Source organism: Gymnoscopelus microlampas (assembly GCF_963454915.1).
Source record: "Gymnoscopelus microlampas genome assembly, chromosome: 14".
NCBI classification, from domain to species: Eukaryota; Metazoa; Chordata; class Actinopteri; order Myctophiformes; family Myctophidae; genus Gymnoscopelus; species Gymnoscopelus microlampas.
Genome location: NC_139951.1, coordinates 11,897,874 through 11,925,405, shown reverse-complemented (window position 1 = coordinate 11,925,405; position 27,532 = coordinate 11,897,874). Strand labels below are relative to the sequence as shown.

The window sequence follows — 27,532 nt, the reverse complement described above, 5'->3', positions numbered from 1 at the left end:
TGTGGAGGGAAGGTTGTCCACAAAAGATGTTCGAGATCCTGAATAGCCTTGGCGTCTCCCAGTCCAGAGTTGTTTCAAGGAAACACATAGTCAGACTCCAAGATGACCACGATGAAGAGGTTAAGCTGTGGAAAGGACAGGTTGAGGTGAGTGTATATACAGGTGGGCAATATGACCATAAAACCTTGAAAAATGTATACGCATTGTAAAAAATAACTAACCTTTTCTCTGATTCAAATTGAATAATTGTTTTCATTACACACCTGTCCATTCATATCCATTATGTTAGGAAGAACTAATGATACCAAAGAGTAGGATGCAAAGGATAATTGCATCCAAAAGTCTAGCCAATCGAGTTCCAGCCTACTCTCTCAATTGGGACCGAGTCAAGGTATTACTTTAACGTTTACGTCATATTGGTTTATTACCATTTTGTTGAATGAATTCTTCTCTAGCAATAAACCCTCATGTCTTCCCATAACAGATAACATCCCATGCCAAGCATGAACGTCTAGGAGGAAACAAGCCCACAACTTGGGCATTTCGCTTTGCCCATAGAAACCGCATACCTTTCAGCGTTCTACGAGGACTTCCGAAAAAGGCACTTGAGGTGTCACCAGGCAGCGTCCTCCCATCCAAACAGGTACACAGCCTTTATAGAAAACATACACATGACCACAAGCCTGCTGTCAACAAAATAAATATGATATTTTCTTTTTTTTTCTTTTTTATGTTAGACATATGAGGCCCTGCGGCAGCGCATGAAGACAATCGTGATGCGCATAATTGTTGACAACCTCACAGCCCTGGAAGGATTGAGAAGCAAGGTTGTATGGCACATTCCCCACTTATACTCCAAGCAGATGAAGGAGAAGAGCAATGTTGTAAGTCGGCACGTACAAATATACAATCACTCACATTACTAACAGCAAATCCCATGGAAATCCAGACTGTATTTCTTTAGATGCCATATGTTGTGTGGGAACAAATTGTTGTACTGGGAGCGTATCTATGTTTCCTGGGTTCTATGCTCCCCGCTTACAACCCACTTTCACTCACTAACCTTAACCCTAACGTAAGCGGGGAACATAGAACCCGGGGAACATAGGGATGGACTGATGCCACCCACCAGCTGACAGACTGGGCCCTCTTTAGACTAGTGAGGCTAAAGATAATAAGATAAATTCTCCCAAAAAGAACTATCTATCTATCTATACAATAGAGAAGCCGCTCGCATGCGTGGCGGTGTACGGTGTACAGGTCTCCCATACGGGTCTCCCGTGTTGCCAATCGTGTGCGAGAAACAAGAGCTGGTATTGCCACATCCGTGAAACGTAAGCGGACCATCATGGGCTCCCGTCGCGCAGGACGGGCACCCAATAGAGGGAGACACCAGTGTGTATGTGCAGGGATGTGTGTTTCACCTTTTGTACTGCGTCATATGATGGTTTTGCTCGCCAAAACAAACAGACTTACTAGCTTCTGGGGGGCAAGTGACACCCTTTAAATGAAGCTTAATGTGCATGAGTGTAAATAGCCCAAGAGACATGGACTGACGGACACACAGATCTCCATATATGGCCATATCTGTCACAGCCGCCTTTACATTTTCTCTAATGGCCCGTTTTTTGTTTTGTTTTTTACAGGTCAATCTTGGTGCAGTCCCTGTGGACTCGAGCACAACAGAAGGAGATACTGAGATATTGGACGGTCTTATTGAATATGTTCCAACATGGTCGGAGAAACCCTACAAAGTATTGTGCTGTTCAGACGGCCTAAACATTGACACGACGGAGGAGCCCAGTGAATCAACAGCCGAACAGAGATTTGAAGGGCTTGTGGACGCGCCACCAGAATATCACAAGGAATCCCTGTGTTACCAGGTGACAATTTAAGGGTTTGAGTTGAATTCATTGTCTTAACAGATTCATTCATTCATTGTGGGTACACAAAAGAAAAGTTGTCTAGTTTTGGCAATTATATTTATCATCATCTCTTGAACCACAGGACATTATGCAAATGCTGTTCAGTGAGAAGAGCCTGGAGGCTCGAGGATCTCTGTCCCAGCTCAAATCAGTGTTTGCAGTGAGAGGCCTGAGTATTGAAGGAAAGGTCAAGGAAACAATCCAACATGTCTGGGGTGTGGATTTCATCACGGTAATATTCAGAAAATGTGCATTGCATTGCTTTAACTTTCCCCATACTTACATAATGTTTCCATGCATGTTCTGCAATACACATCACCTAAACCAAAAACTAATGTTTTTCTTTTCCTACAAAGTTTGTGACTTCTGCTTACATCACTTTATACGCTGTTACCGAGTGCAACCTTGACGCTGTTGATCAGCAGCCTTCAGACTTCCCCACAGACGCTCAGGCCCAAATGGAGTGGCTTAGTGGACTCTCACACAGACTGGTGGACTTGGTGTGGATGCCACCACCTCAAGAAGACATAAATACTGCTGCTGCCACTGCATGTCTCTCTGAAGTAGAGAGGAATGAAGTCTGTTTCTGTGGAGAAGGTAGGCAAATAAGAGCATGCTTTAAATTATTTAAAAAAAAAAGTCTAATCTAGATGCTACAGACCTACAGTATATTAAACAAACCCTTCATAAGTGAACAGCCTAATAACTTACAATGACTTTGCTAAGTTCCCTTCTGGATTTTGGCCACTTCACAGCACAGAAATGTAAATAATTGCATAACTGTGATCAATTTGTCCTACAGAGGTGACACTTGGTCCGGAATGTACATCTCATTCTGGACATATAAACAATCTAGCCTCATAAAAACATTTCCCCACTTTTTGTCATTCTGTGGAACCCGGTCCAATGCTGCTATGGAGCTAAATCCTTTTTTATTATTTAGTTTTTCTCCTGTATATCATGCTTTTACGTGGTATTTTCTGTCTCTGTTTGAAAGCCTTTTTATGCCTTACATAGTACCTTGAACTACCTTTGTGAATGTCAGATAGTTGAGTGATTGTATATCAAACTTAAATCTGTGTCTTCTTCATTTTAGAAAAAACAGGTGAAACATTAGTGCAGTGCTGCAGCAACCTTTGTGGAGGTGTGTGGTTCCATGAAGGTTGTGTGCCTTCATGGAACCCAACAACCGATCCGACCGTCACTCAGGATTGGTTCTGCAGCCCAGCTTGTCAAGGAGATGGCACCTACGTATACTGTTACTGTAAAGAGCAACGAGGGGGACAGATGGTACAGTGTGCACTCATGGACCAGTGCAGAAGACATGAGTGGTACCACAAGGACTGTCTGAGTCTGTCGGAACAAGGCAATGCTGACTCTGAGTGTAAGAAATAACTATGTCCTTTCCAATGTCCTAGTGTTGACCTCCTAAACTAGAATACGGTAATCTGTGACTTGTAACTTGATTTTGACTCGACCATGTATGACTTCAGACCTGGAGGTTTTATCACTGGGACTTGAGCTTGTGAATTAAGAGTCCCATGATATATTTTCACACTATACAGCATAAGCTACTCTGGTCTGATGATAGAGGGACTTGGACTTGAGTTCTGGAGACTTGAGTTGGACTTGGGGTTAATTGACTTCACTGCAACACTGCTAACCAGTTACATCTAACAAATATATTGTCGCTATGTCCAAAACCGTTACTTTTTTCAGGAAACTGAACAAAAATGGTCAGAAACAGTGAAAATAGGTCTACATGCTCCTGTTGTAAGCTTGTATATCGGTATTTTTAATACTTGTGCTTGAAACTCTTGTACGACGGAGTAGGGCATGAAGTGAATTTAAAAAAACATAAAAAGTTGAAATATGGAAATACAAGGTTTCTGCCCGACAGTGACGATATATTCCTAAGTACATTTGAAATATAATGTGCTTTACAAAATACTTGATATTGTTTCTTTCCCCATTACAGCTACATGGTACTGTTCAGAGATGTGCGTCATTGCGTCCGATGCAGACGACCATGTGCTCAACTACACAAAGGCTCTTGTGTGGGAGGGGCTTTATAACATGGCAAGACGAGATGCTATCAAAGAGGGTGATGGAGAAGCCATGACAGACTTCTGGAAAATGGACATGGTTCTGTTCTGGGCTAGAAAACACCTCAAGGATTTTACCACCTGCCATCGAATGCTCACCGGTAGGACTTAGAACATGTAATGTGTTGCTATGGACATTCTGTCACTGTTATACCAATGTCATTAATCAAGTGCATCTTCTTTGAATAGGGATCGAAGGATTCTACCCAGAGCACATTAGACAAGACCTGAAGTGGAACCGTGTTGCAAACCTTGAAGGAAAACCTGGATGCAACATCAGCTTGGATTTAGTCAATGAATTCATGAATATCGAATTCAAAGGTATGTTACTGAACTTATATTTGCTAAATAATTTCACAGTTACGGTATGTAAATTGTTGAGTGACAAATTTGACATAGTTCTCATCCTGATTATGTCATGGCTTTGCATTATGACACAACCACTTGTTTACCAAGACATTGGTAGTCAGATGTATAGGACTATATAGTGAAGTCATCAATGACATTTTTAAAAAGCAAAACATTTTGGATACGACTCAGGTTGCCGCCAATTCCGTCATTGCTGTGGCACAATTAAAATATCTCAGATCAGCGTTGGCTGTTGGGGCAATAAATAAACAGCCCATGGATGTATTAAAAGAACATTCTTCTATGCACTGTTGTGATTTATAGTTATTGTCATTACATATTATTATATAATTATATAATAATATGTAATTGGTCTATATATTATTATTGTATGACAGGTTATCTCTCCCTCGCTCTCGTTCTTCTGTGACAGGCACCGCCATCGTTGTTGTCGTTTTTCCTTTCAGCCGAACCTGCGCAATGCATTGTGGGAGAGCTTTGGTAGAGCTTAGTTAGTGACCATCGTCTGTACCCTACATTTCACGGTGCATTGAGGGATAAAATTAGTCCACTATGTATGGTGTAATAATGATACTATACATTTCCAACACTACTTCAAAATGGTGTAATCACTATATAGTGCACTATATAGGCACTAGGCAGTAGGGAATGATTTCGGACACCGCTATGATCTGAAACTCTCCCTTCTGAGGAGATTTTTATTATTAAAAAATATCTATTCCAGAAATCCAGAATGTCTGGAATTAAGAGTAAATAGTGGAGAAAGGGCAACATATGATCACAATAGTCATATGGAAGCATCGCAATGGTTGGTGAAATAAAAGTAGAAATCATTTTCACAGAGGCCCCATTAATACAACCTCAAGGGTCCCTCGAGGTTCATACCCTGATATGACATACGGAGCTGCAGTGGTGTAAAGTAACTAAGTACAAAGTATTTTTAACTTTAACTTTACTGGAGTATATACAATTTTCAATACGTTTTTACTTCTACTCCACTACATCTCAGATGCAAATATTGTACTTTTTAATCCACTACAATTATTTGAAAACTTTAGCTACTTGTTACTTTGTAGGTTTTGATTATTATTACAAAACATACATTAACCACTTGGCCACTTGGATTTGGCTATTTGAAACTAGCCGATCAACAAGCTCATGTGAAAGGGGACATTTTGACCCCATGAAGTATTGAATTCATGGAGATTTTTTAGTTTTTGGCACATGCCTAAGACAATAATTTGACTACCGGCGGAAAGATGCTAATGTATCCGGTAGGTAGGAGACTCAAAGGAGTCTCTTTGAGTCTCCTACCGGAAATACACCCGGTCATCAAATTATTGGCTCAGGAATGCGTCAAAAACTAAAGAATCTCCATGAATTCAAGGCTTCATGGGGTGTGTAATTGAAAGAAAGTAAACCCTTCTTTAAGTAAAATATTCCGAGTACTTTTTCACCACAGCTGAGCTGTAATTCTGTATTTTGTAGAGTCCTTGGGACGTGTGAGCGACCACTACACCAATGAAAGGATGGAGCTCTGTGGAATGATGGCAGGAGCAATTGGAAGTGAGGCGGATCGCCTTCTCTTCACAGGGAACGGCAGCGGCCTCGCAACATCCCTGGCATCATCACACGCTTACAAGACAAGAAGACAAGCTGACATCGCTAAGTTTGTGGCCGAGTATAAGAAGGACCATCTCTTCAGGTACATTCCTGCGAGAGCACACCAGGGCTTTGAGAAGTTTACTTACCAGCAGAAAATCAGAACCCCCAAGAAGATGGGGAAGACGATGAGGAATCTGGCGCAGGACATGGACAAACAATCATGAGAGATCGTCCAATAATACAAATGAAAATAAGTACCACTGTTCACCTCGCATTTAGTGTCGGGGAGTGTATTCATTCTTACGTAAAGTCAAGTTTATTTGTGTAGCACAATATGCTTCATATTAAAATACAACAAAAAGTAAGTGATGGAGTGTAATTTGACTCATCCAGTGTTTTAGCCCCACTAGCACTCTATGGATGGCTAGGTCGGTCCCTCTCTGTCCATAAACCACTTTTTACACCTTTTTTGTCACCCATGGCCTTTCCTCGAGCACCACCCTTTTGGAAAGTCAAACTGTACACTTGCACACGCACACACACTGGTTATCTCAAAGTAGAATGTGCATATTGCCATCACTTTACTACCTGTTTTTATTCTTGATTATTTTGATGTTGTGCTACAATGTTGAACCAACTCTGACTATCAATGTATAGTGTACTGTTTAGCTATGTTTTCTCCTAACATTTATCATTTGAATTTTCTTTGGAATCCTTAATTATTTTTGATATTTTACCATTTTCCCATTTTGTTCTATTTTTTTTAACAGTAGGCTACTTCTATTTTGGTAAATACACTCTTATATTGTACCTTTGACCTCGTGTTGTGTTTGGGGGCTTAAAGAACAGTGGGTTATATATCACTTACCAACAACAAAGCAGCATGCTATGTAAAGTTAAAAAACACTTATGGACACGAATCCTAATTCAGGTGCCCACTCGTCCAGGTCCCCAGTTATCTCCACCCCTAAGTGCCCACTCGTCCAGGTGCCCTCATGTCCCTAGTGCCCAGATGGTTTTGGTGCCCAGTTGTCCTAGTGCCCACCTCTCCCGGTGCACACTCGTCCAGGTACCCAGTTATCTCCACCCCTAAATGCCCACCTCTGCAGGTGCCTAGTGACAAGGCCTTGTCATCCCAAAAATATGGTTCCAGATGTCCCTAGTGCCCACCTGTCTTGTATTCGTTATTACACTGCGCACATTAATGACCACAGCGATCATTTCCTTTTGGTAAGGGGCAAAGGTGTGTTGTTTTTTTTTGCAAGTTCCAGACAGTGTGCAGGACCTCTTTTTTTAACTTTAATCATAGGAGATCCCCTTTTGAAGGAATTATTACCCTACTCTCCATATTTCTTCGCTTTCTGTCTCTCCTATAAAGGCTTAAAATGTCCCCAAAATAACTGACTTTTGAACAAACTGACTAGTATACCATAGGCTAATTGTAGAACTCTAAAGCCTACAATGTAGTTTGATGTGAGTTGTCTTACCTGAACAAGATTACAATTTAGCTATTTATAAATGCCTACATTTTAATTATGTCATTGTAATATATGTTTTCTCTATTGGACAGACCACAGACTAACATGTTAAAGCTACAAACACTGTACAAGTGATGAATCAGGGATTTCATTATGCTCGAAAGTTCAGACCTCTGTTGTAGTCCTGTTAGATGGGTGCTCCGTTTTACGTTGTAAATGGCGCCATCCTGTGGATAAAATAAGACTTAGAAATACTAATTGAAAGTTCTCTGACCTGGAGATTCTTACTTTGTCTTTTATTTTACTAAACCTTTTCATTAGACAAGGTGCTTGATATAATAATGCATTTCGTCAAAGTTTAGGCTCCAGTTTATCTCCAGTGCTTAGAACGTGACGCTCTGTGACGCTCTTTCCGTTGCTTTCGTGTGGAAACCATGTCCAAAACCGTTACTTTTTTATTAAGTTTTTTTTTAAATGAAATACTATCGTGAAAATAACCGATATACAAGCTCACAATGCAACGCATCGCAAGCTTGGAGATTGGCTGTTTTCACTACTTATGTGACAAAATAAGGCATTTACGAAAAAAACATAAAAAGGTAAAGATATGAGTTGTTGTTTTTTTGCCCGACAGCAACTCTCGGCTGGGTTGTGTTTTGTTTTGACGTGACATCATATGGAAGCGACACGTGGTCTACCAGGACCCCAAGGAACATTATTTAAGGAAGGGTCGAGCTGGACCCGGGGATGCGCCATGACGCTCCCCAGTGTGACGAACCGGCCCTGTCATCCAAGGTTGCAGCCGTTACTACTTGGAGGAATGGCTGGATAGAGAAAATGACGTCGGTGTCTCTTCCTTAACTAAGCTACCTTGCAGGACCCCTGGAAAGTTGCCGTTTGGCGGTTGAACGTCTTGTTGAAAAATAAACATCGTTTTTTTTCCTAATTAAGCTGCAAACATTCACCGTTAATATTGACTGTGTCGATATCAACATCACTTACTAATACACGGAACATGGAGGAGGATTGTGACAACATTCCACCTGCTGAAGAGAACACAGAGGGTTCTGCCACCGACATGGCATCGACTTCTGATCAGAACATGGAGGTTTGTCATCCGTCATGGCCGTCTTGGATGATTTTCAAAATAGTGTTGCATTTTCTCCCTTTTTGGTCTGCACATCCGCATAAACGTTCATATTTCAAATATAAAGGACTTCCCCCATGGCCACGGATGTTACAATTATGTACGGCCCATCAGAAGTACTCGTATCTTCCGTATTGTTCAATAAAAAGCATTTAATCCCATCGGTGGCCATTTTGATAGTCGATGTATTAGAGTGCAATACACCTTCCAACCGATAGGGTCGTGCAGTTGAGACCATGCGGGGATAATGGCCACATATCGGATTAAAATGCCTTTTATTTAACAATACGGAACATACGGGTACTTCTGAAGGGCCCGTACATAATTGTAACATCCGTGGCCATGAGGTAAAGCACTTTATATATGGAATTTGAACGTTTATGTACATGTACGGACCAAAAAGGGAGAAAGTGCAAACACTATTTTGAAAAAAGTCCAAGACGCTCATATCATTATGACCGATGACCGTCTTCTTGTGATCCAAGGCTAACCCTGCGTTTTAACAGCGGGCAATACTGGGCGACGTCGCCCAAAAATATAATGAAAGTCTATGAGAGCCGGCGATCGGGCGATGCCGGGCGATGCCGGGCGACATCGTCCAAAAGATGGATTTTCTTTATCTTTTTGGGCGATGTCGCCCGGCATCGCCCAGAGTTGCCCGCTGTTAAAACGTACCGTTAGTGTTGTGTATTGCATTGCATATCTTATTTATAATATCCTCTTGAGACCCAGCAAATAATATTTGTGTGCACTGTAGTCATAGAGGTATAGACTGTAGTGCACAACAGTTTTCGCTTAGTTCTTCTAATATACATGTGACTGTTGAGATCTGATGTTATTTACAGAGGACATTGGACAATCGTAGCTTTCCAATGATATATCATGTGTGGGTGTGGCCATGCCAACTAGGCTTTTTGCTGTCTTTTGAAAAATGTGCACATAACTGAGTGGTTTTCAACCTATGGGTCGGGACCCACATGATTTGGGGAGGTGTCCGCAGTTGACAGTAAAGTGACGATTTAAGGACTTTTAACACCTTTTCAATTCAAAAATGAAATGGAAAAAAGCATATTAGCATATTAAAAAAAAATAAACAAACTATACTATAAAAACTGGTCAAACATTGGCCAAATTGTCGAATAATATAAGAAAGAGGAAAAACTGTGAAAATCTACAATGTTGTCAACATGTATATCTGCTATTTTCACTATATATATCTTTATGGAATTGAGTCAAACACAATGTAATGCCTCAACTCTTACAATTCCAAGTGCTTGTCAAGGTGGGGGGTTCCCAGTTCAAATATGATTATTTTGGGGGGTGGCGGCCTGAAGAGGTTGAGAAATACTGTTGTAACCCCCCGGTCCCCCACACATGATGTATAATAATACGGAAAGCTTGTCCTCTGTAAGGAACATCAGGACTCAATAGAATCACATGTAGTATCAGAGGAATTAAGCAAAACAATGATTCATAAAGATAATAGCTGGTCCATACATATTTATATACATTTTATTTTTGCCACCTTACTGATGGTATTGCCTTGACCTTGATGTCTCTCCATCATGCTGTATCTACCCCCCCCCCCCCCCATAATCTGTTTTTAACTGCTGTGCTGTCTTTGGAGCCTGCATTTCCCCAGCGTGATTAATAAAGGTCTTCTCTTCTTTTATCTGAACAGAACATGGAGGAGGATTGTGTCGACAGCACAGCATCTACTTCTGAGCAGAACATGGACTTGGGTTCCGGTTCTGACCTGGAACGCTGCAGCAACTGCAAAGCGGGGCTCAACTACAACGAGAAAGAGGGGTGCGTGAGCAAAGTGAGAATATCAACGCTCATCGACGCGAAGACTGCGAAAATACTGTTCCCTCATCTTCCGGCATCAGACTTTCTATGCACAGAGTGTGTCACGATGGTCAAATCAAAGACAAAGTTCAACGGCTTCAACAAAAGGCGCACATGGGCCGGGAGTGGTTCCTCTTCTGTCGACAGTACACCACCTCCATCTAAACAAGACAAGACGAAGGGTACTGTGGGTGGTGGTGGGGTTCCATCGCTGCCTCCTGCACCTACATCTACGCAGAACACGGAGGGTTCCATACGCTACGTTGTCATTCCAAAAAGAATACTTTCTGTAGCTCCGTCCAAACAGAACGAAGGCTCTGTCAACGTTCTACAACCCCTTAGACCAAACATGAACAGAGTTACTGTCATCGGACCATCTGCTTCTGTGCTAAACATGGCAAGTTCTGTCAATAAACCAGCTGAGCAGAACATGGGAGCTTCTGTCAAGGCACCATCTACTTCTAAACCGAACGTGGAAGGGACTGTCAAGGTACCACTTACTTTTCCACCCAACACGAAGGGTTCTCTACAATATGTTGTAGTTCCCAGGCTACCTCCTGTGCTACCTACCAATTGGAACGTGAAAGATTCTGCCAAGTACGACGACATGCCATGTCCGTCTGAACAGAGCGCGGAGGGGTCCGGTTCTGAGGGCGTGCGACGCTGCAGTCTCTGCAAAAAAGAACTTTTACCCGACGCATACAGGTCCCTGGCGAGAGTAAGAATTTCTAAGCTGGTTGATTTGAAGACTGCGCAAGTACTGTTGCCCCATCTTTCACCGGAGGAGTTTATATGTAGAGATCCGTGTGAAAAGTGGGTACATTCAAAAACAAAGCCATGCATTAAATACAAATATAAGCGCACCTGGACCGGGTTTTCTGTGAAGAAATACCCTCTGCCTCCAGTGCCTCGCAAAAAGATTAGGATGGATCATGACTCTTCAAACACGAAATCAGGTTATTATTATTATTATTATTATTAACAATAATAATAAGTACTATATGTATACGAATAATTATATGAACTATTCTTATTAATATGATTATGTTCTGCAAGGAACATACAGTAACAATGTTTGGGCTTTTTTGTCAGTCTTCTTAGGAGTCCTTATTATTATTTTATTATTATTTTCAAAAATAGCAGATTGACAAGCAAGATGTTGTGTGAGTGTCTATCTATTTGACGTACGACCAAGTATGTATGGCTTAAGACAGTTAAGTTTTTTAATTGTCCACTAGATTAGTCACATAAGCCAGGATATAAACCAAAGAATTCAGCCCAAAATAAATGCATTATGCATTTGGAATTTACCAACCATACAAATGACTTTTAAAGGATTTGAATACAATTTTGCAGTATATAAACAAGATCCCCCCCCTTAAGCCATTCATGTTGTCTGTCCAGTGTCCACACCAGATGGTCCATCTCCAGCGCCATCTCCAGCGCCCAAGAAGGGGTCGAAAATCAACAAAGCGATTGGCTATTTAAGACACGGAAATTATGCTGCTGCAATAAGACGACTGCTTGAACTGCCAGCTGCTACAGCCGCTTTCAACAAAGTGTGCCAAGAAATCATACGCAAAGAGGTAGGGTTGTCGTGATCGTGACATTTTAGTTGACGATTAATTGTCATACAAATAATTGTGATTAACGATTTTAATTGTGTTTTTGGCATTAAACATATGAAGACAAATTAGATTTCTGTTTGCCCTTTAGGCTTTGAAGTTGCACAGGGTAGATATGACAAATGACTTGAATATACAAAGAAATGACTGACATATTTAATTACTTTATACTTTATACTTTATTACTATATATTTCTATTAAAAAAAACATTGATAGTTGAAATAGCCCATCTACAAGCTCACAATGCGTTCTGAGCTTGTAGATCTGCTATTTCCACTTAAATATATGAAACTTGGTCAACATGGAAACAATTATGATGATTATGCAAAATAATTGCGATAAGTTGCGACTATGTCAAATAATTGCGATTAGGCAATTGTGTAATAATTGTGACAGGTCTACAAATAGGTTAACCCTGAGCTGAGCAATAGGCCTACTGACAAACTATGGTATTTTTCGCTGAATCCTTGGATAATGTGGCAATAATTTCTTTAGGGATGGCTAGTATAGATGCTTTGAGAAAAGAAGAAAACCCGGTCTGGATCCACGGATCTTCAAATAGTAAAATCAACAGGAAGTTGACTATGTTCCATATTGTCAGAATCGGATTTGTTTGCGTTTGTTTATGGGCTAAAAAAAAATCCTCCTGAACCTCTTCACCGTACAATGTAAGTCAATGAGGAGCATATTTTGAATTATCAGTCTAGTCAATATTTTTTTATTTCTTGCCCACTATTGGAGTTGCATCATGGTGAGGTAACTACACAACCCAAACCTCTACCGAAGTGTTCTTGGCCTTGCATTGCACAGTGAAGCGTTGCGTGCTTATAGATCAGCTATCTTTCAAATCATTTTATAGACATTTTTGTGGGTAAGGGAAAAATAAGGTAATCATTAATTTTAAGTTGCCCCTGCATGGATAGATAGATAGATAAATAAATAAATACATGTATCAAATAAACATAGCAACCATTGTGTGAGTCTGTTCTTTAAATCTCATCATGGCATAGATACAGTAAAAATATAGTGCATTTTACATTTTTTATGAACCCAGACAAATTTCGTTTTTTTTACCGTGATAAAAGATCACATCTTATATGCCCTCTTATCCCTAGACATGGGGTACAAATTCTTAGATACAGGGTTCCATGGTCATGAAATTCCTGGAAATATTTGGAAATTAGGCCTGGAAAAGGTTTGGCATGAATCAAATGTTTTGGAAAATATTTGGACATACTTTGTTTTTGTTTATATGGTTCATAAAAAAACATGACCCAGAACATGTCTAACATCCGTGAAATATGTAACATGTTAAAATGTGGTGCTGCGCTGCACGATTCACTCGAGAGTGGCCTTGTAAACAAGATATAAGATGTCATGTGACAAAACAAATTTATCTACAAGCTAAAACAACACGTTGCACCATGATAAGGTGTTAGCTTGTAGATCTGTTGTTCACTCAAGTCTGTCTTGGGGCATTGATAGCACACTGGTGTAAGAGCCTTATTTTGCACCACATAATTGCTATAGGACTACAAATGGGGTAAAATACTTTGGAAAAGTTACAAAAAAGAATTGTTAAAATCCTTGTCCCTGTTAAACCCTGTAGATACTGGCACCCACAAAATATTATTCTTAACATTGAAATGATGTCATTATCTTAAAAGAAAGCTGTATGTATTGATTATTGTTTTTTAAATATTGTTTACAGCGTATTAAGATGGACAGAGATATGGAGGGACCTTTCAGGAAGCAACTCACACCCGAAAACCTGTCCTCATTTTGTTGGAAGAAGACAAATGAATGGGTTGAGGAAAAGGCGCCTCTTACTCTTACTTGCCTGCGGTCGATGTTCCCACAGGCAAAGAAAATCACAGGACAATATGCGGTTCATAATGTTAAAGAAGAACCACGGAGGTGTGTAACTCTCTTAATGACATTTTTGATTTGTATATTTTAGAAAAAGGAAGGGCTCTCAAATCACTTTTAAGATGCTCCAACTTTATTCCAAACGTACTTAGTATATTACAAACTTGACAACGTTTCGACCTTGCAGTCTTTTCAGGTTAAAGAGTTAACTTTATACTGTAGAGCTGAATACTTTCGCCCAGTGCCGCTTTAGACTCCACAGGGGCTCTACGCATGATACGGGACACATGCACGCGCGCTGCGTAACCCTGCTGCCCTGGCCTTGTAGTGAACTGCTTCAAGTTATGAACATGGAAAAAGTCCCCAAAAATCTACAATAGAATAATTCTAGTTATTATACCACAGTCAGTTCAACATTGCATTGTAATTGGCTGAGTGACTTCTGTATCTCCCTATAACTGCACTCTGAAAATATACCTACTCATAACCTAACAACTGCTACTGCCAGCCTTTAGTAACAAACAACTATTTGTTTTCTTCACATTGTAGTCATAAATATTAACTGTAGCGAAGGATATGTTGTATGGCATTTCTTGCAAAACCAATTCATAGCCAACTGGAATTAAATAAAAAAAAGTCTTGATCTTGATCACTAGTGGTGGAGATTTATTTCACAATTTTGCTATACATATTAATTGTATTATGTTAAAAAGCAATTCAATCCAGTCCAATAGTATTTCACTTCCACTGTAAAAACAAAAGTTCTAATAATCACGTCAGTATACTGTAAAAGAACATAGCGCTAACTTTTGAGTTTGATGTCTTTCTAATAATCACCAGTTAGTACTTTATAATGGAGCTAACTATGTATGTTAATGTTGGAGTGTAGGTTCATGACTGAAGAGGAAGCTCAACAGCTGGTGGATAAGAGGATTGCAATGGCCATGTCTATCGTTCTATTCACCGGCAACAGCAGAAGACATACATTTGTCCAGTCTGTTATTGGTGTTGAGATGTGGAGGGAAGGTTGTCCTCAAAAGATGTTCAAGATCATGAATAGCCTTGGCGTCTCCCAGTCCAGAGTTGCTTCAAGGAACCACATAGTCAGACTCCAAGATGACCACGATAAAGAGGTTAAGCTGTGGAAAGGACAGGTTGAGGTGAGTATATAGGGGGGCAATATGACAATGAAACCTTATAAAAATGTATATGTATTGTAAAAAAAATAATTGTAACCATATAAAACTAACTCATGTATGTATACATATATATATATATATAGCTTGATGGTGTGATTCAAATTGAATAATTGTTTTCATTTAACACCTGTCCATTCATCTCCATTACGTTTAGAAAGAACTAAGGTGGATATATGCGATACATGGAAAGAGGAAATCTGGATTCAAAGGTCATGCCAATCGAGTTCCAGCTTTTTCTCTCACTTGGGACCGAGTCAAGGTATTACTTTAACGTTTACGTCATTTTGGTTTATTACCATTTTGTTGAATGAATTCTTCCCTAGCAATAAAACCTCATGCCTTCCCATAACAGATAGCATCCCATGCCAAGCATGAACGTCTAGGAGGAAACAAGCCCACGATTTGGGCATTTCGCTTTGCCCATAGAAACCGCATACCTTTCAGCTATCTACAGGGGCCTCCGAAAAAGGCAGTTGAGGTGTCCCCAGGCATCATCCTCCCATCCAAACAGGTACACATCCTTTAAAGAAAACATACACATGACCACCAGCCTGCTGTAAAAAATAAATATATTATATACTTTTATATACTTTTTTTATGTTAGACATATGAGGCACTGCGGCAGCGCATGAAGACAATTGTGATGCGCATAATTGTTGACAACCTCACAGCCCTGGAAGGATTGAGAAGCAAGGTTGTATGGCACATTCCCCACTTATACTCCAAGCAGATGAAGGAGAAGAGCAATGTTGTAAGTCGGCACATAAATGTACTTTTTTACTATTTCTTTAAATTTCTATTTCTTTGAATTGTTGGATCGTATCTATGTTTCCTGGGTTCTATGTTCCCCGCTTACAACCCACTTACAACCTAACATAAGCGGGGAACATAGAACCCGGGAACATAGGGATGGACTGATGCCACCCACCAGCTGACAGACAGACTGGCCCTCTTTTATTTAGACTAGCGAGGCTAAAGATAATAAAATTCCCCCCAAAAGAACTATGCCTTTAAATTTCTCTAATGGGCCGTTTTTTGTTGTTGTTTTTAACAGGTCAATCTTGGTGCAGTCCCTGTGGTCTCGAGCACAACAGAAGGAGATACTGAGATAATTGACGGCCTTATTGAATATGTTCCAACATTGTTGAAGAAACCCCACAAAGTATTGTGCTGTTCAGACGGCCTAAACATTAACACTACGGAGGAGCCCAGTGAATCAACAGCCGAACAGAGATTTGAAGGGCTTGTGGACGCGCCACCAGAATATCCCAAGGAATCCCTGTGTTACCAGGTGACAAACTAAGTTGTATAAATGTATGAATGAAGAATGAATTAACTATCGTGTGTGTGTGTGTGTGTGTGTGTGTGTGTGTGTGTGTGTGTGTGTGTGTGTGTGTGTGTGTGTGTGTGTGTGTGTGTGTGTGTGTGTGTGTGTGTGTGTGTGTGTGTGTGTGTGTGTGTGTGTGTGTGTGTGTGTGTGTCCGTAATGAGCTAATCTCCGGCACCGTTGGCTTGATCACAGCGAAACTGTGCACACACACTCCCTGGATGCCAGAGCAGAACCTCTGCCACAAATATTTTACATGGGCCTGTTATAGCGCCACCAGGAGGCCGATCTTTTCAAAATACTTTTTTTTTACAGCACTCCTACAGATTTTGTCCAAACATCACGCAAATTGGTGTCATTAAACAAAACGGGTCTTTCAGATTTTTCTTAGCCTGATTAGCTAAGATGCCTCAAATCATGAACACAGCGTGCGATTTCCCATTAGGCCGAGTAAGTAATGCCACTTGAAATGTTTTGAATCAGCCTCATGGTGGCACTATAACAGGCTTATTAGTATTTTTACCTATAACTGCACCGTAAAACTTTGCAGCATCCTATTGCGGTGAAACTTTACATGCACATTCACATTACATTGAGGAACAAATGCCACCTTTCAATATTGCCCTATTATAGCGCCACCAGGAGGCCCATTTTTGCAAATAAAAAATATATTTCTCCTACAAATTTTGTCCAAACATCACGCTAATCGGTACACATTATCTCTATAGTCAAGTGATCAAGACAGATCCGTCCGATTTTTCATATTCCATCCTGATTGGGGAATTCCGAACATTGCTGGCCCACAATAATTTACCTGACCTGGTGAGAGTGATGTTTGTCGCTGTGCTAGTGGCTGCTATGGGCTGGGGCGGCGCCTGTCAGAGGTGCTACGTCCTCCCGGTGGGGGCTCCTCACTGGCAGGTGAGCCAGTGGGTTAAAACAGCAGTGGCGACACAGAAGGGAGGATTCATTGTCTTAACGGATTCATTTGAAGAAAAAAAGAGTGTAAAAATAACTCGTAGTCGGTACACAAAAAAAAGTCTAGTTTTGGCAATTATATTTATCATCATCTCTTGAACCACAGGACATTATGAAAATGCTGTGCAGTGAGAAGAGCCTGGAGGCTCGAGGATCTCTGTCCCAGCTCAAATCAGTGTTTGCAGTGAGAGGCCTGAGTATTGAAGGAAAGGTCAAGGAAACAATCCAACATGTCTGGGGTGTGGATTTCATCACGGTAATATTCCGAAAATATGCATTGCATTGCTTTAACTTTCCTCATACTTATATAATGTTTCCATGCATGTTCTGCAATACACATCATCTAAACCAAAAACAAATGTTGTTTTTGTTTCCTACAAAGTTTGTGACTTCCGCTTACATCACTTTATACGCTGCTACCGAGTGCAACCTTGACACTGTTGATCAGCAGCCTTCAGACTTCCCCACAGACGCTGAGGTCCAAATGGAGTGGCTTAGTGGACTCTCACACAGACTGGTGGACTTGGTGTGGATGCCACCACCTCAAGAAGACATAAATACTGCTGCTGCCACTGCAATTCTCTCTGAAGTAGAGAGGAATGAAGTCTGTTTCTGTGGAGAAGGTAGGCAAATAAGAGCATGCTTTAAGTTAAAACAAGACATGACTCAGTCATGTATACCAGCATGCAGAATGGACGCTCCGCAGCGCGTATGCAGAGGTGTAAAGTAACTAAGTACATTTACTCAAGTACTTTACCTAAATTTTGTCCTATACTGTATATTACTCTGTGTCACTGGCGATTTTAACCGACAGCAGGCGTGTATAGTAGCCTCAGAGGCGAGAGGCGTGTCTAGTACCATAGCTTGGGAGGACGACACCGCCCGCTCAGAGTATGGGAAAGTATCCCCATTGGCTTAAAGGACAGCCAATGATCGAAAACATGTCGAGAATATGTCGAGAAATGACTAGTGCTGAGTCTCTTTGTAGACCCGCATTGCATGCTGGTAGGTCTATGCTTCAGGTGCTACAGACATACAGTATATTTAACAAACCCTTCATAAGCAAACATAAGTGAACAGCTTAGTAACTTACAATTACTTTGCTAAGTTCCAGTCTGGATTTTGGCCACTTCACAGCACAGGAACGTAAATAAGTGCAGCACTGTGATCGATTTGTCCGACAGAGGTGACACTTGGTCCGGAATGTACATCTAATTCTGGACATAATATAAACAATCAAGCCTCCAGGATACAAAAAAAAATCCCCACTTTTTGTCATTCTGTGGAACCCGGTCCATTACTGCCATGCAGCTAAATCATTTTTATTTCGTTTTTCTTCTGTAAATCATGCTTTTAAATGGGTTTTTTTCTCTCTTTTTGAATGCCTTTTTATGTCTTTTATAGTACTTTGAACTGCCTTTGTGAATGAAAGTCCTAAACAAATAAGTTTGCCTTGCCTTAGATGTCAGATACTTGAGTGATTGTATATCATAATTAAATCTCTGTCTACTTCATTTTAGAAAAACCAGGTGAACAATTAGTGCAGTGCTGCAGCAACCTTTGTGGAGGTGTGTGGTTCCATGAAGGTTGTGCGCCGATAGACCCAACAACCGATCCGACCGTCACTCAGGATTGGTTCTGCAGCCCAGCTTGTCAAGGAGATGGCACCTACATATACTGTTTCTGTAAAGAGCAACGAGGGGGACAGATGGTACAGTGTGCACTCATGGACCAGTGCAGAAGACATGAGTGGTACCACAAGGACTGTCTGAGTCCGTCAGAACAAGGCAATGCTGACTCTGAGGAGTGTAAGAAATAACTTGTTGTCCTTTCCAATGTCCTTTAGTGTTGACCTCCTAGACTCCTAGACTCGAATAATTAGTGACTTGTAACTTGATTATGACTCGACCATCTATGTCTTCAGACCTGGAGGTTTTATGACTGGGGCTTGAGCTTTGAACTTTGACTTTTATGAATTAAAAAGTAAAAGAAATGTGTGTACAAATTAAGCTATTATGTACATAAAATAGGTCTACATGCTCCCGTTGTGAGCTTGTATATCGGCTATTTTCACTAGTTTTGCTTGAAACTCTTGTACGACGAAGTAGGGCTTGAAGTGTTGAAAAAAACATAAAAAGTTGAAATATGGAGATACAAAGTTTCTGCCCGACAGCTACATTTGAAATATAATTTGCTTTACAAAATGCTTGATACTGTTTCTTTCCCCATTACAGCTACATGGTACTGTTCAGAGATGTGCTTCATTGCGTCTGATGCAGACGACCATGTGCTCAACTACACGAAGGCTCTTGTGTGGGAGGGGCTTTATAACATGGCAAGACGAGATGCTATCAAAGAAGGTGATGGAGAAGCCATGACAGACTTCTGGAAAATGGACATGGTTCTGTTCTGGGCTAGAAAACACCTCAAGGATTTTACCACCTGCCATCGAATGCTCACCGGTAGGACTTAGAAAATGTAATGTGTTGCTATGGACATTCTGTCACTGTTATACCAATGTCATTAATCAAGTGCATCTTGTTTGAATAGGGATTGAAGGATTCTACCCAGAGGAGATTAGACAAGACCTGAAGTGGAACCGTGTGGCAAACCTTGAAGGAAAACCTGGATGCAACATCAGCTTGGATTTAGTCAATGAATTCATGAATATCGAATTTAAAGGTATGTTACTGAACTATTTGCTAATTAATTTCACATTTATGTCATTTGTTGAGTGACAAATTTGACAGTTCTCATCCTGATTATGTCAAGGCTTTGCATTATCACACAAACCCTTGTTTACTAATTGTCTGAATACTCATCATACGCTACTGCCTATATAGTGAGTCAGATGTAGAGGACTATAAAGTGAACTCATCGATTAAATAATAATTTAAAAAAAACATTTCGGACACGACTCAGGTCGCCGTCAATTCTGTCATCGCTGTGGACCATTAAAACATCTCAGATCAGCGTTGGCTGTTGGAGCGATAAATAAACAGCCCATGGACATATTAAAAGAACATTCTGCTATGTACTGTTGTGATTTATAGTCATTATCAATACATATTATATCATTTTATATTAATTTGGAAATAGTCTATATTTTATTAATTTATGACTGGTTCTCTCTCCCTCACAGCGATGGTCTGAAGCTCTCCCTTCTGAGGAGATCTTTATTATTAAAAAACATCTATTCCAGAATTCTTTAACTGTCTGGAATTAAGAGTAAATAGTGGAGAAAGGGCATCTAATTATCACAATAGTCAATCATATGGTAGCATTGCAATGATTGGTGAAATAAAGGTAGAATAGATTTTCACGGGGGGCCCATTAATATTAATTAAACATTACATTTGTAATGTTTCATTAAAACCTCAAGGGTCCCTCGAGGTTCCCTGATGTGACATACTGAGCTGTAACTCTGTATTTTGTAGAGTCCTTGGGACGTGTGAGCGACCACTACACCAATGAAAGGATGGAGCTCTGTGGAATGATGGCAGGAGCAATTGGAAGCAAGGCGAATCGGCTTCTCATCACGATAGGAGCAGGGAACGGCAGCGGCCTCACAACGTCGCTGCCATCGTCACACGTCTACAAGACAAGAAGACAAGCTGACATCGCTAAGTTTGTGGCCGAGTATAAGAAGGACCATCTCTTCAGGTACATTCCTGGGAGAGCACACCAGGGCTTTGAGAAGTTCACTTACCAGCAGAAAATCAAAACCCCCAAGAAGATGGGGAAGATGATGAGGAATCTGGCTCAGGACATGGACCAACAGTGACAAGTAAGTCAAAGCAATCCTAAAAGGGTGTCTTAAGATGTTATTCTATGTGCTTCACATAATTATACATTATTATTATTATTATACAAACATGACAAAAAGTATGATGACTGATGATTCTTTCCGACTGATACAGTCATGAAACATGATGAGCCAATTCATGCTCCCTGGATCGTGAACCCTAATTATTATGTACATTTGAATATACCTCTAGTATCACCCTGCAACCCAGTTGGGTGTAAGGAGCTTTCAGACTCTCTGGCATGAATTCACTAAAGACTTGCACTGCTTTTTCCCCCCCACTAAATCCATACAAAAATAAAATGAATGTGCACTTTTGAGAATTACCCTGTTTGTGTCCAAGTCACCATTTATACTTGGACACATACATTATTGCAATCAGATGCAGCAAAACACAGGCAAATAATTATCACTCATCATGAAAACTTTACCCTTGACCTTGAGATGGGGCAGATGGCAGGCACAATACTGTACATGGTGCTGTCAGCTGCTATAATCCATTCATGGAGAATTCATCACCCCTCAGTTTTATTGTACCACAGTGGTTCTCAAACATTTTCATGTCAAGGACCTCCAACTTGATATGTATTTGGAAATATTTTGTGCCAGTGACCCCAATTTAATAAGAGAACATTTAGTAGATTGTCTATTTTTGAATAGCCGTAGCATAAAATAAGGAAGTGATTTTGATGCTATATTAACACATTTTGCTGGGGATCCCCTGGAACCGCCTCAAGGGCCTCTGGGGGTCCCCAATCCCCACTTTGAGAACCACTGTTGTACCTCATGAAATCCTATACTTGAAACCAATCATGTTGAAACACAGTGGACTTCATCCACATCTAAAAGGCCTCTTTTGTACTTTTTCTTCTTCTGTTATGTTTAACCAGGACAATCAAGAGACTCTTGAGGCACAAAGATGTGTCATCTCTCCTGCAAGGATGCCTGTTTGACCACATTTACACAATGGACCAGTTATCTGATGGCAAATGACCCTTTGTCAAGTCCCACCCGTGACCCTGTCCCTCTTCGCTCCCATTGGTTTCTGTTGCTTGGTTGGACCAAAACAATCCTCTTTCCATCCACTACCATTGATTTTTTTTATTTTTCAGTTGTCTCGTATTTATATTTATAGTATTCAGCTTAGAAGCCCTAAGCTGACTTTGTAGTTTGTTTTCTGGGTCAACTACAGCAGGGTAAAAACATGGCAAGCTGCATAAGGCTGACCATATAGTATGTATAGTGATGTGAGTAACACTGCAGCTAATCAAATTAACAAGGGATGTGCAAGATTTAGGTTGGCTACTATTTAAGGTATTGGCACACCCACGGCTCTGGGCACACCTCTAACACACCTGTCCCATTATTAATTGTATTAGCTGCAGCTGCGTTTCTTACTAATCTTCAATGTTTTTAATCTGCTGTAGTTTTTAACCTGAATCGGGGGAAAAAAATCTGCCTCAGGTTTCATGCCAAGATTTATACATTTTTCATTGTGATTTTTCAATGAAGCAAGTCATTCTGCTTGCATTCTGATTGCGTAACAAATCGAGTGATATAAGTTCAGTGTATATCTGTTATATATATTTTTGGGTCATACACAAGATTTTGATATTTTTCATTAGAAAGCAATTCATTCTGCATAGCAAAATAAAAAGTAATTTAAAATTGTATGAGTCAAATATATATAATGCTTAAAACGTATCACGCACTTACATTATTGAATATTTTGTCTTGGCATACAGAAATAGTTATTTTGGCTGATCACTCTGTTAATGACTACAGCATGTGAGATAACATGACTTGTCCTTTTTTCAAAAGGGTTTTAATACCTGGTGTAAACCTGTTGGCTAAAGCTGCAATCCATAACTTAGATGTCGCATGTCACACATGAGAGACCACTCTTTCCAGATCCCTGCTTGGCCTTGGGAGAGATTATGACCTTCGGGCAGTACCTCCATTGAACCAGTAGGTGTCCCACCTCACATACATATATACATTTCTCAATGGAAGAGAAGGGAGGCCACCTCCAACCACTACAGATTAGTAGTTAGACTAGTTATAACTTATATAGTATTAACATTAAAAATATTCATTAACCCATTAAAGCCGGGAATGCATCTGTGTCAATTTAAATGTCTTTGGCTATTCAAAAATAGCAGATATACAAGCTCATAGCCCGGCACTGAGTGCTGCGCTACGAGCTTGAAGATCTGCTACTTTTTTTTAACACAATATTTTGAGATGGGGGTCTGTGGACAAATACATATAATTTTGGGGGTCCTTGACATGTTTGAGAACAATTTTGAGAACCACTGATATAGAAGCATTATTTTTTTTAGACTCGGTCTAAACGGGTTGAAATAACTTTTGGATTGCAGCTTTATCAACCTGGGCAATGTGGTTTATTCTTGGAGGTAAACTGCCTGGCTTGCCAAAAAGACATAAGCCAGATCTCAAAACTGTCTGCCTCCTCTTGCTTTGTCCTCCAGCATGGAAGTTTACGGTGAAATTGGTGACCTGCCGAAACATGTGACCATCTTGTGGACAAACAGCAGTGATGTACGTTCAGACATTCTTATGTGAATAATATATTCAGAATGTTGAGAACCTTTGATAGAATATTGAAAGACGATATTGTTTTTTATGAATAAACCTTGTATATTGTGGTAATGATCTACAGTCAACAGTCTGGGTGGCTCTATTAACTTAAGCCCTGTTTTGTACTTTTAAAAAAAAGTTTACATTTTTTAAACTGTTTGCCTATAATGGCATTCCCAAAATAGGGACACCAAGTTGAAAGTAGCTAATGAATGTATGGTTGCAGACAAGAAAACTCATGTCTATTAACGTGTTACATGTAGATGGACAGGCACTCAGCACAGCAGCACCTAAAATCTGATGAATCTGCCAAAAGCATTCCAAGGTGGAGGAAATGTGCATAAAATAACTGAATTTAGGTTAACCCTTTAAGACCTGAGGCCGATTTCTCCAAAAATGTCTTCCAAAATCAGTTTTCTGAAAAACGTATGTTTCTACAAAACAAGCCACTTCCGCAAACTTCAGAAGTCAATCTTAGCCAATCAGGATGGAATATGAAAAATCGAACAGATACGTCCTGATCACAGGAGATCATGGGTACCGATTTGCGAGAAATTTTGATAAAATCTGAAGGAGTAATGATAAAATAAAGGCATCACAATCACATTATTTCAACTGGGTTAATGAAGCGTAGAATAGCTGAGCAATAACCAATTATAACGTTTACTATTACCATCTGAGGTCTCTCTTGTGAGACTATGCTAGCATGGTCTGCCACCTTTCACATATACCGTGTGTACATCTCGTCCTACATTGCAATTACATTTTGGTTTCGTGTTGACTGCCAACTTGTGTAACCATAATCTCAATGACAGATCTTACTTCCCCTCGAGAAGGATTGGATCAAAACCCGACATATTTCAAAATGCAATCAAGCAAGCATCACAATCACTTTGCGGATTACACAGAAATATTACAAAAAACTACTCAGAATTACAGGATCTATCGGATACTAGAGCTATAACACTGCAACAGCGCGTTTGTCCTAGTGAAGACAACATGCCACATGCTAAACTACTGTACTTGATGTGTTCACTGTGTCCCTAAATAAATCTCCATACAGCCTGTATACTGTGCTTGTACTGCGCCCATTTCTAACTGCAGGCACTAAATGAGTAATATTTTGTGTTTATATATTATGAAACTTATTTTTTCACAAGCTTGTAGCTTAAATAAACTTTTTCAGTGGTTCTCAAGTGGGGTCCGGGGACCCCCAGGGGTCCTTGAAGGGGCTCCAGGGCGTCCCCAGCGAAATTATTGATAGTTAAGAACCAAATGGACCCTTACAGGTCTGTAACTCAGAGTGTATGAATGGAATCAAACGTGTCCATTTTGTTCCATTCTTACGCTCTCAGAGTTATGGGGGTCTGACTCTGAGGCCTAATGCATACCAAACTGGTGGGGGGGGGGGGTTGTTGAAATTAAAACGCTTGAGATCCACTGCAGTATTTGAACATAATAAAAGCAGGTGACACGAAATAAAACTTCAGGACGTGTCCTCACTGTTCTCGTTCATGGGTGTCAGTTCAGTCGGTGCGTTGCTCTGACTCCCAGACGTGGTTCCTCCAGTCTGCCCTGACTCGCTCTCTCCCTCTACGCCCACACACCGGCAGCGCAGCGTCCCGCGCAGCGAGCCGACCAGCGCCTTCCGGAACATGGTGCTGGAGAAGCAGTAGATGATGGGATCCAGGGCCGAGTTGAGGAAGGTCAGCCCGAACGAGACGATGGTGAGCTGGGTGAAGGTGTAGAACGAGGCGCAGTCCCACGGCCGGTGGGCGCGGATGACCCACATCCCCACCGTGGTCACCGTCCCCGGCAGGAAGCAGACGACGAACACGGCCACGATGACGACGCAGGCGCGCATGGCCCGCCGCACGTTCTGAGCCTTGATCATGGTCCTCTGGCGCAGGATGCAGGAGATGCGGGCGGAGCAGAACAGCAGCAGTGCCAGCGGGACAAAGAACTCGAACAAGGAGAGGACGCGTTGCATCTCCACCAGGAACAGGAGGGCGCGGGAGGCTTTGTACGACGTGAAGAAGAGGCACTGAGTCCCGGTGACGCGGACTTTGATGTGGCTGTGGGCCAGCATAGGAGCCCGAGGGCCGATCACGAGAAGCCACACGACGACTGTGACCCACACGGCCTGCCTCATGGTCATACGGTTGAAGCGGTGATGAGGATGAACCACCTGGAGGAACAGGAACATGTAGAATCATGGACAGGTTATAGAGCGGACAATTTGAACACTTCATTTGAATAAAGCTACAACCACACTAACCGTGGCGTTCCTATTTTGGGTATGGCAAGAATTTTGAATTGCTTTTGAAAATAGCAGATCAGCTCACAGCGATGATTCAACACGTATGCTTGTAGATCGGCTATATTTGAAATGCTTCATAACATTTTTGTGGTTAGCAGATCTACAAGCTCACAGCGTGGCACGAAGAGACGAGCTTGTACATCTGCTAATTTTGAAAACTTCTGAAAAATATCGAAAATATGTTGATTATTTTTATATAAATCTTATCTTCTGGGGGGTCCCTAGCACAAAACATATTCAGACGGGGGTCCGCGGCCAAGTACATATCAATTTGGGGGCCCTTGACTTAGAAAAGGTTTGAGAACCAGTGCTCTACCCACCTTGAAGTATCGGTACACCGCCACCAGGGTCATGAGTCCGATGCTGGCCGAGCGGTTGGTGAACATCAGGAACAGGTTCATGCGACACAGCACGTCCCCGAACACCCAGTGGCCCCTGAGCAAGGAATCAATCCTCAGTGGCAGGCTGACCAGGACCATGAAGTCTGCGATGACCAGTTGGAAGAGGAACAGGTTGTTGGGGTTCCACGCCTTCAGCCTCCAGCAGAAGATCCAGAAGGCCACTACGTTTCCCAGAAGCCCGATTATGACGTCGATGCAGAGGATGCATCGATGCATGATCAGGCCCTCGAGTTCGATGCTGACCGGCGGGCATCCGCCATGACCCCCAGAGAGATTGTGGGTGGTGTAGGCTGGCGTGCTGGTGGTGTTGCTGAAGATACTGCTGTGATCTGGAGTCATTCTGGCCAAGCAGTGAAGAGGGACTGATTACTGTTTGTTGTGATGTCTCTTATATTACCGAAATAATACTGTATGATACCAAAAAAAATTACCTCCCTCCTTATTTCCAGGGAGGCACCGATTGCAGAAAATCTGTAGCCTAAAGAACAAAACAGAGGACATTCTGTAGAGGTCACTTGCGGTCCATCTGTAGGCTATTTCACTGGGTTACTGTGCAACAATTCAGTTAAATGATAAAATCACTAGTGTTATATTGTGCTATTTCAACCAAAAAGAGAATAACAGGATCAACTATAGACTGAAATTCAAACAAATTTATAAAAAGAGGTTTGAAACTGTCCTAAAGATAAGAAGATTGTGTCTTTGATATTCATCTTACGGTTAGTCTGTTGTGATGATTCATGTATGGTAGAAACTTAACTTTACATACCTGTAGCCTATGTGGTGTGTTGTGTACGTTTCACCTTGTTCCCTTTAGGCTTGCACATTTTCCAAATGTCCTGTTTTTTATTGTTTAATTTTGTAAATATCCCTTGAAATAGGCTTCTAAACTGAAAAGTGCTAATAGCCTAGATAAGGTTATTATGTAA

At 41.0% G+C, this 27,532-nt stretch overlaps 3 protein-coding genes across 3 annotated transcripts in view; 2 read left to right on the top strand and 1 right to left on the bottom strand.

Moving 5' to 3' along the window:
* LOC311061009 (uncharacterized protein) overlaps positions 1–27,532 on the top strand; it is a 42,752-nt gene that overhangs the window by 7,431 nt on the left and 7,789 nt on the right. The window contains exons 3-16 of the mRNA XM_084079478.1: positions 10,320–11,433; positions 11,882–12,063; positions 13,815–14,020; positions 14,862–15,132; positions 15,326–15,430; positions 15,524–15,682; positions 15,776–15,922; positions 16,226–16,462; positions 17,583–17,732; positions 17,859–18,099; positions 18,997–19,284; positions 19,711–19,938; positions 20,027–20,158; positions 20,914–21,263. Of these exons, the coding sequence (XP_083935604.1) occupies positions 10,320–11,433; positions 11,882–12,063; positions 13,815–14,020; positions 14,862–15,132; positions 15,326–15,430; positions 15,524–15,682; positions 15,776–15,922; positions 16,226–16,462; positions 17,583–17,732; positions 17,859–18,099; positions 18,997–19,284; positions 19,711–19,938; positions 20,027–20,158; positions 20,914–21,260 (3,807 nt within the window). The 3' untranslated portion in view covers positions 21,261–21,263. The remainder of the gene's footprint in view (positions 1–10,319; positions 11,434–11,881; positions 12,064–13,814; positions 14,021–14,861; positions 15,133–15,325; positions 15,431–15,523; positions 15,683–15,775; positions 15,923–16,225; positions 16,463–17,582; positions 17,733–17,858; positions 18,100–18,996; positions 19,285–19,710; positions 19,939–20,026; positions 20,159–20,913; positions 21,264–27,532) is intronic.
* On the top strand, positions 3,330–6,808 carry LOC311061011 (uncharacterized protein). Its single transcript, XM_084079480.1, has 3 exons — positions 3,330–4,131; positions 4,220–4,351; positions 5,888–6,808. The coding sequence occupies exons 1-3, from the start codon at positions 3,924–3,926 to the stop codon at positions 6,226–6,228; spliced, it is 681 nt and encodes a 226-aa protein (XP_083935606.1). The 5' UTR covers positions 3,330–3,923; the 3' UTR covers positions 6,229–6,808.
* LOC311060046 (hydroxycarboxylic acid receptor 2-like) lies at positions 25,369–26,942 on the bottom strand (the record flags this gene model as incomplete). The annotated part of the gene is made up of 2 exons (XM_084078171.1): positions 25,369–26,070; positions 26,523–26,942. 2 exons carry the CDS (start codon positions 26,940–26,942, stop codon positions 25,369–25,371), a joined length of 1,122 nt encoding a protein of 373 aa, XP_083934297.1.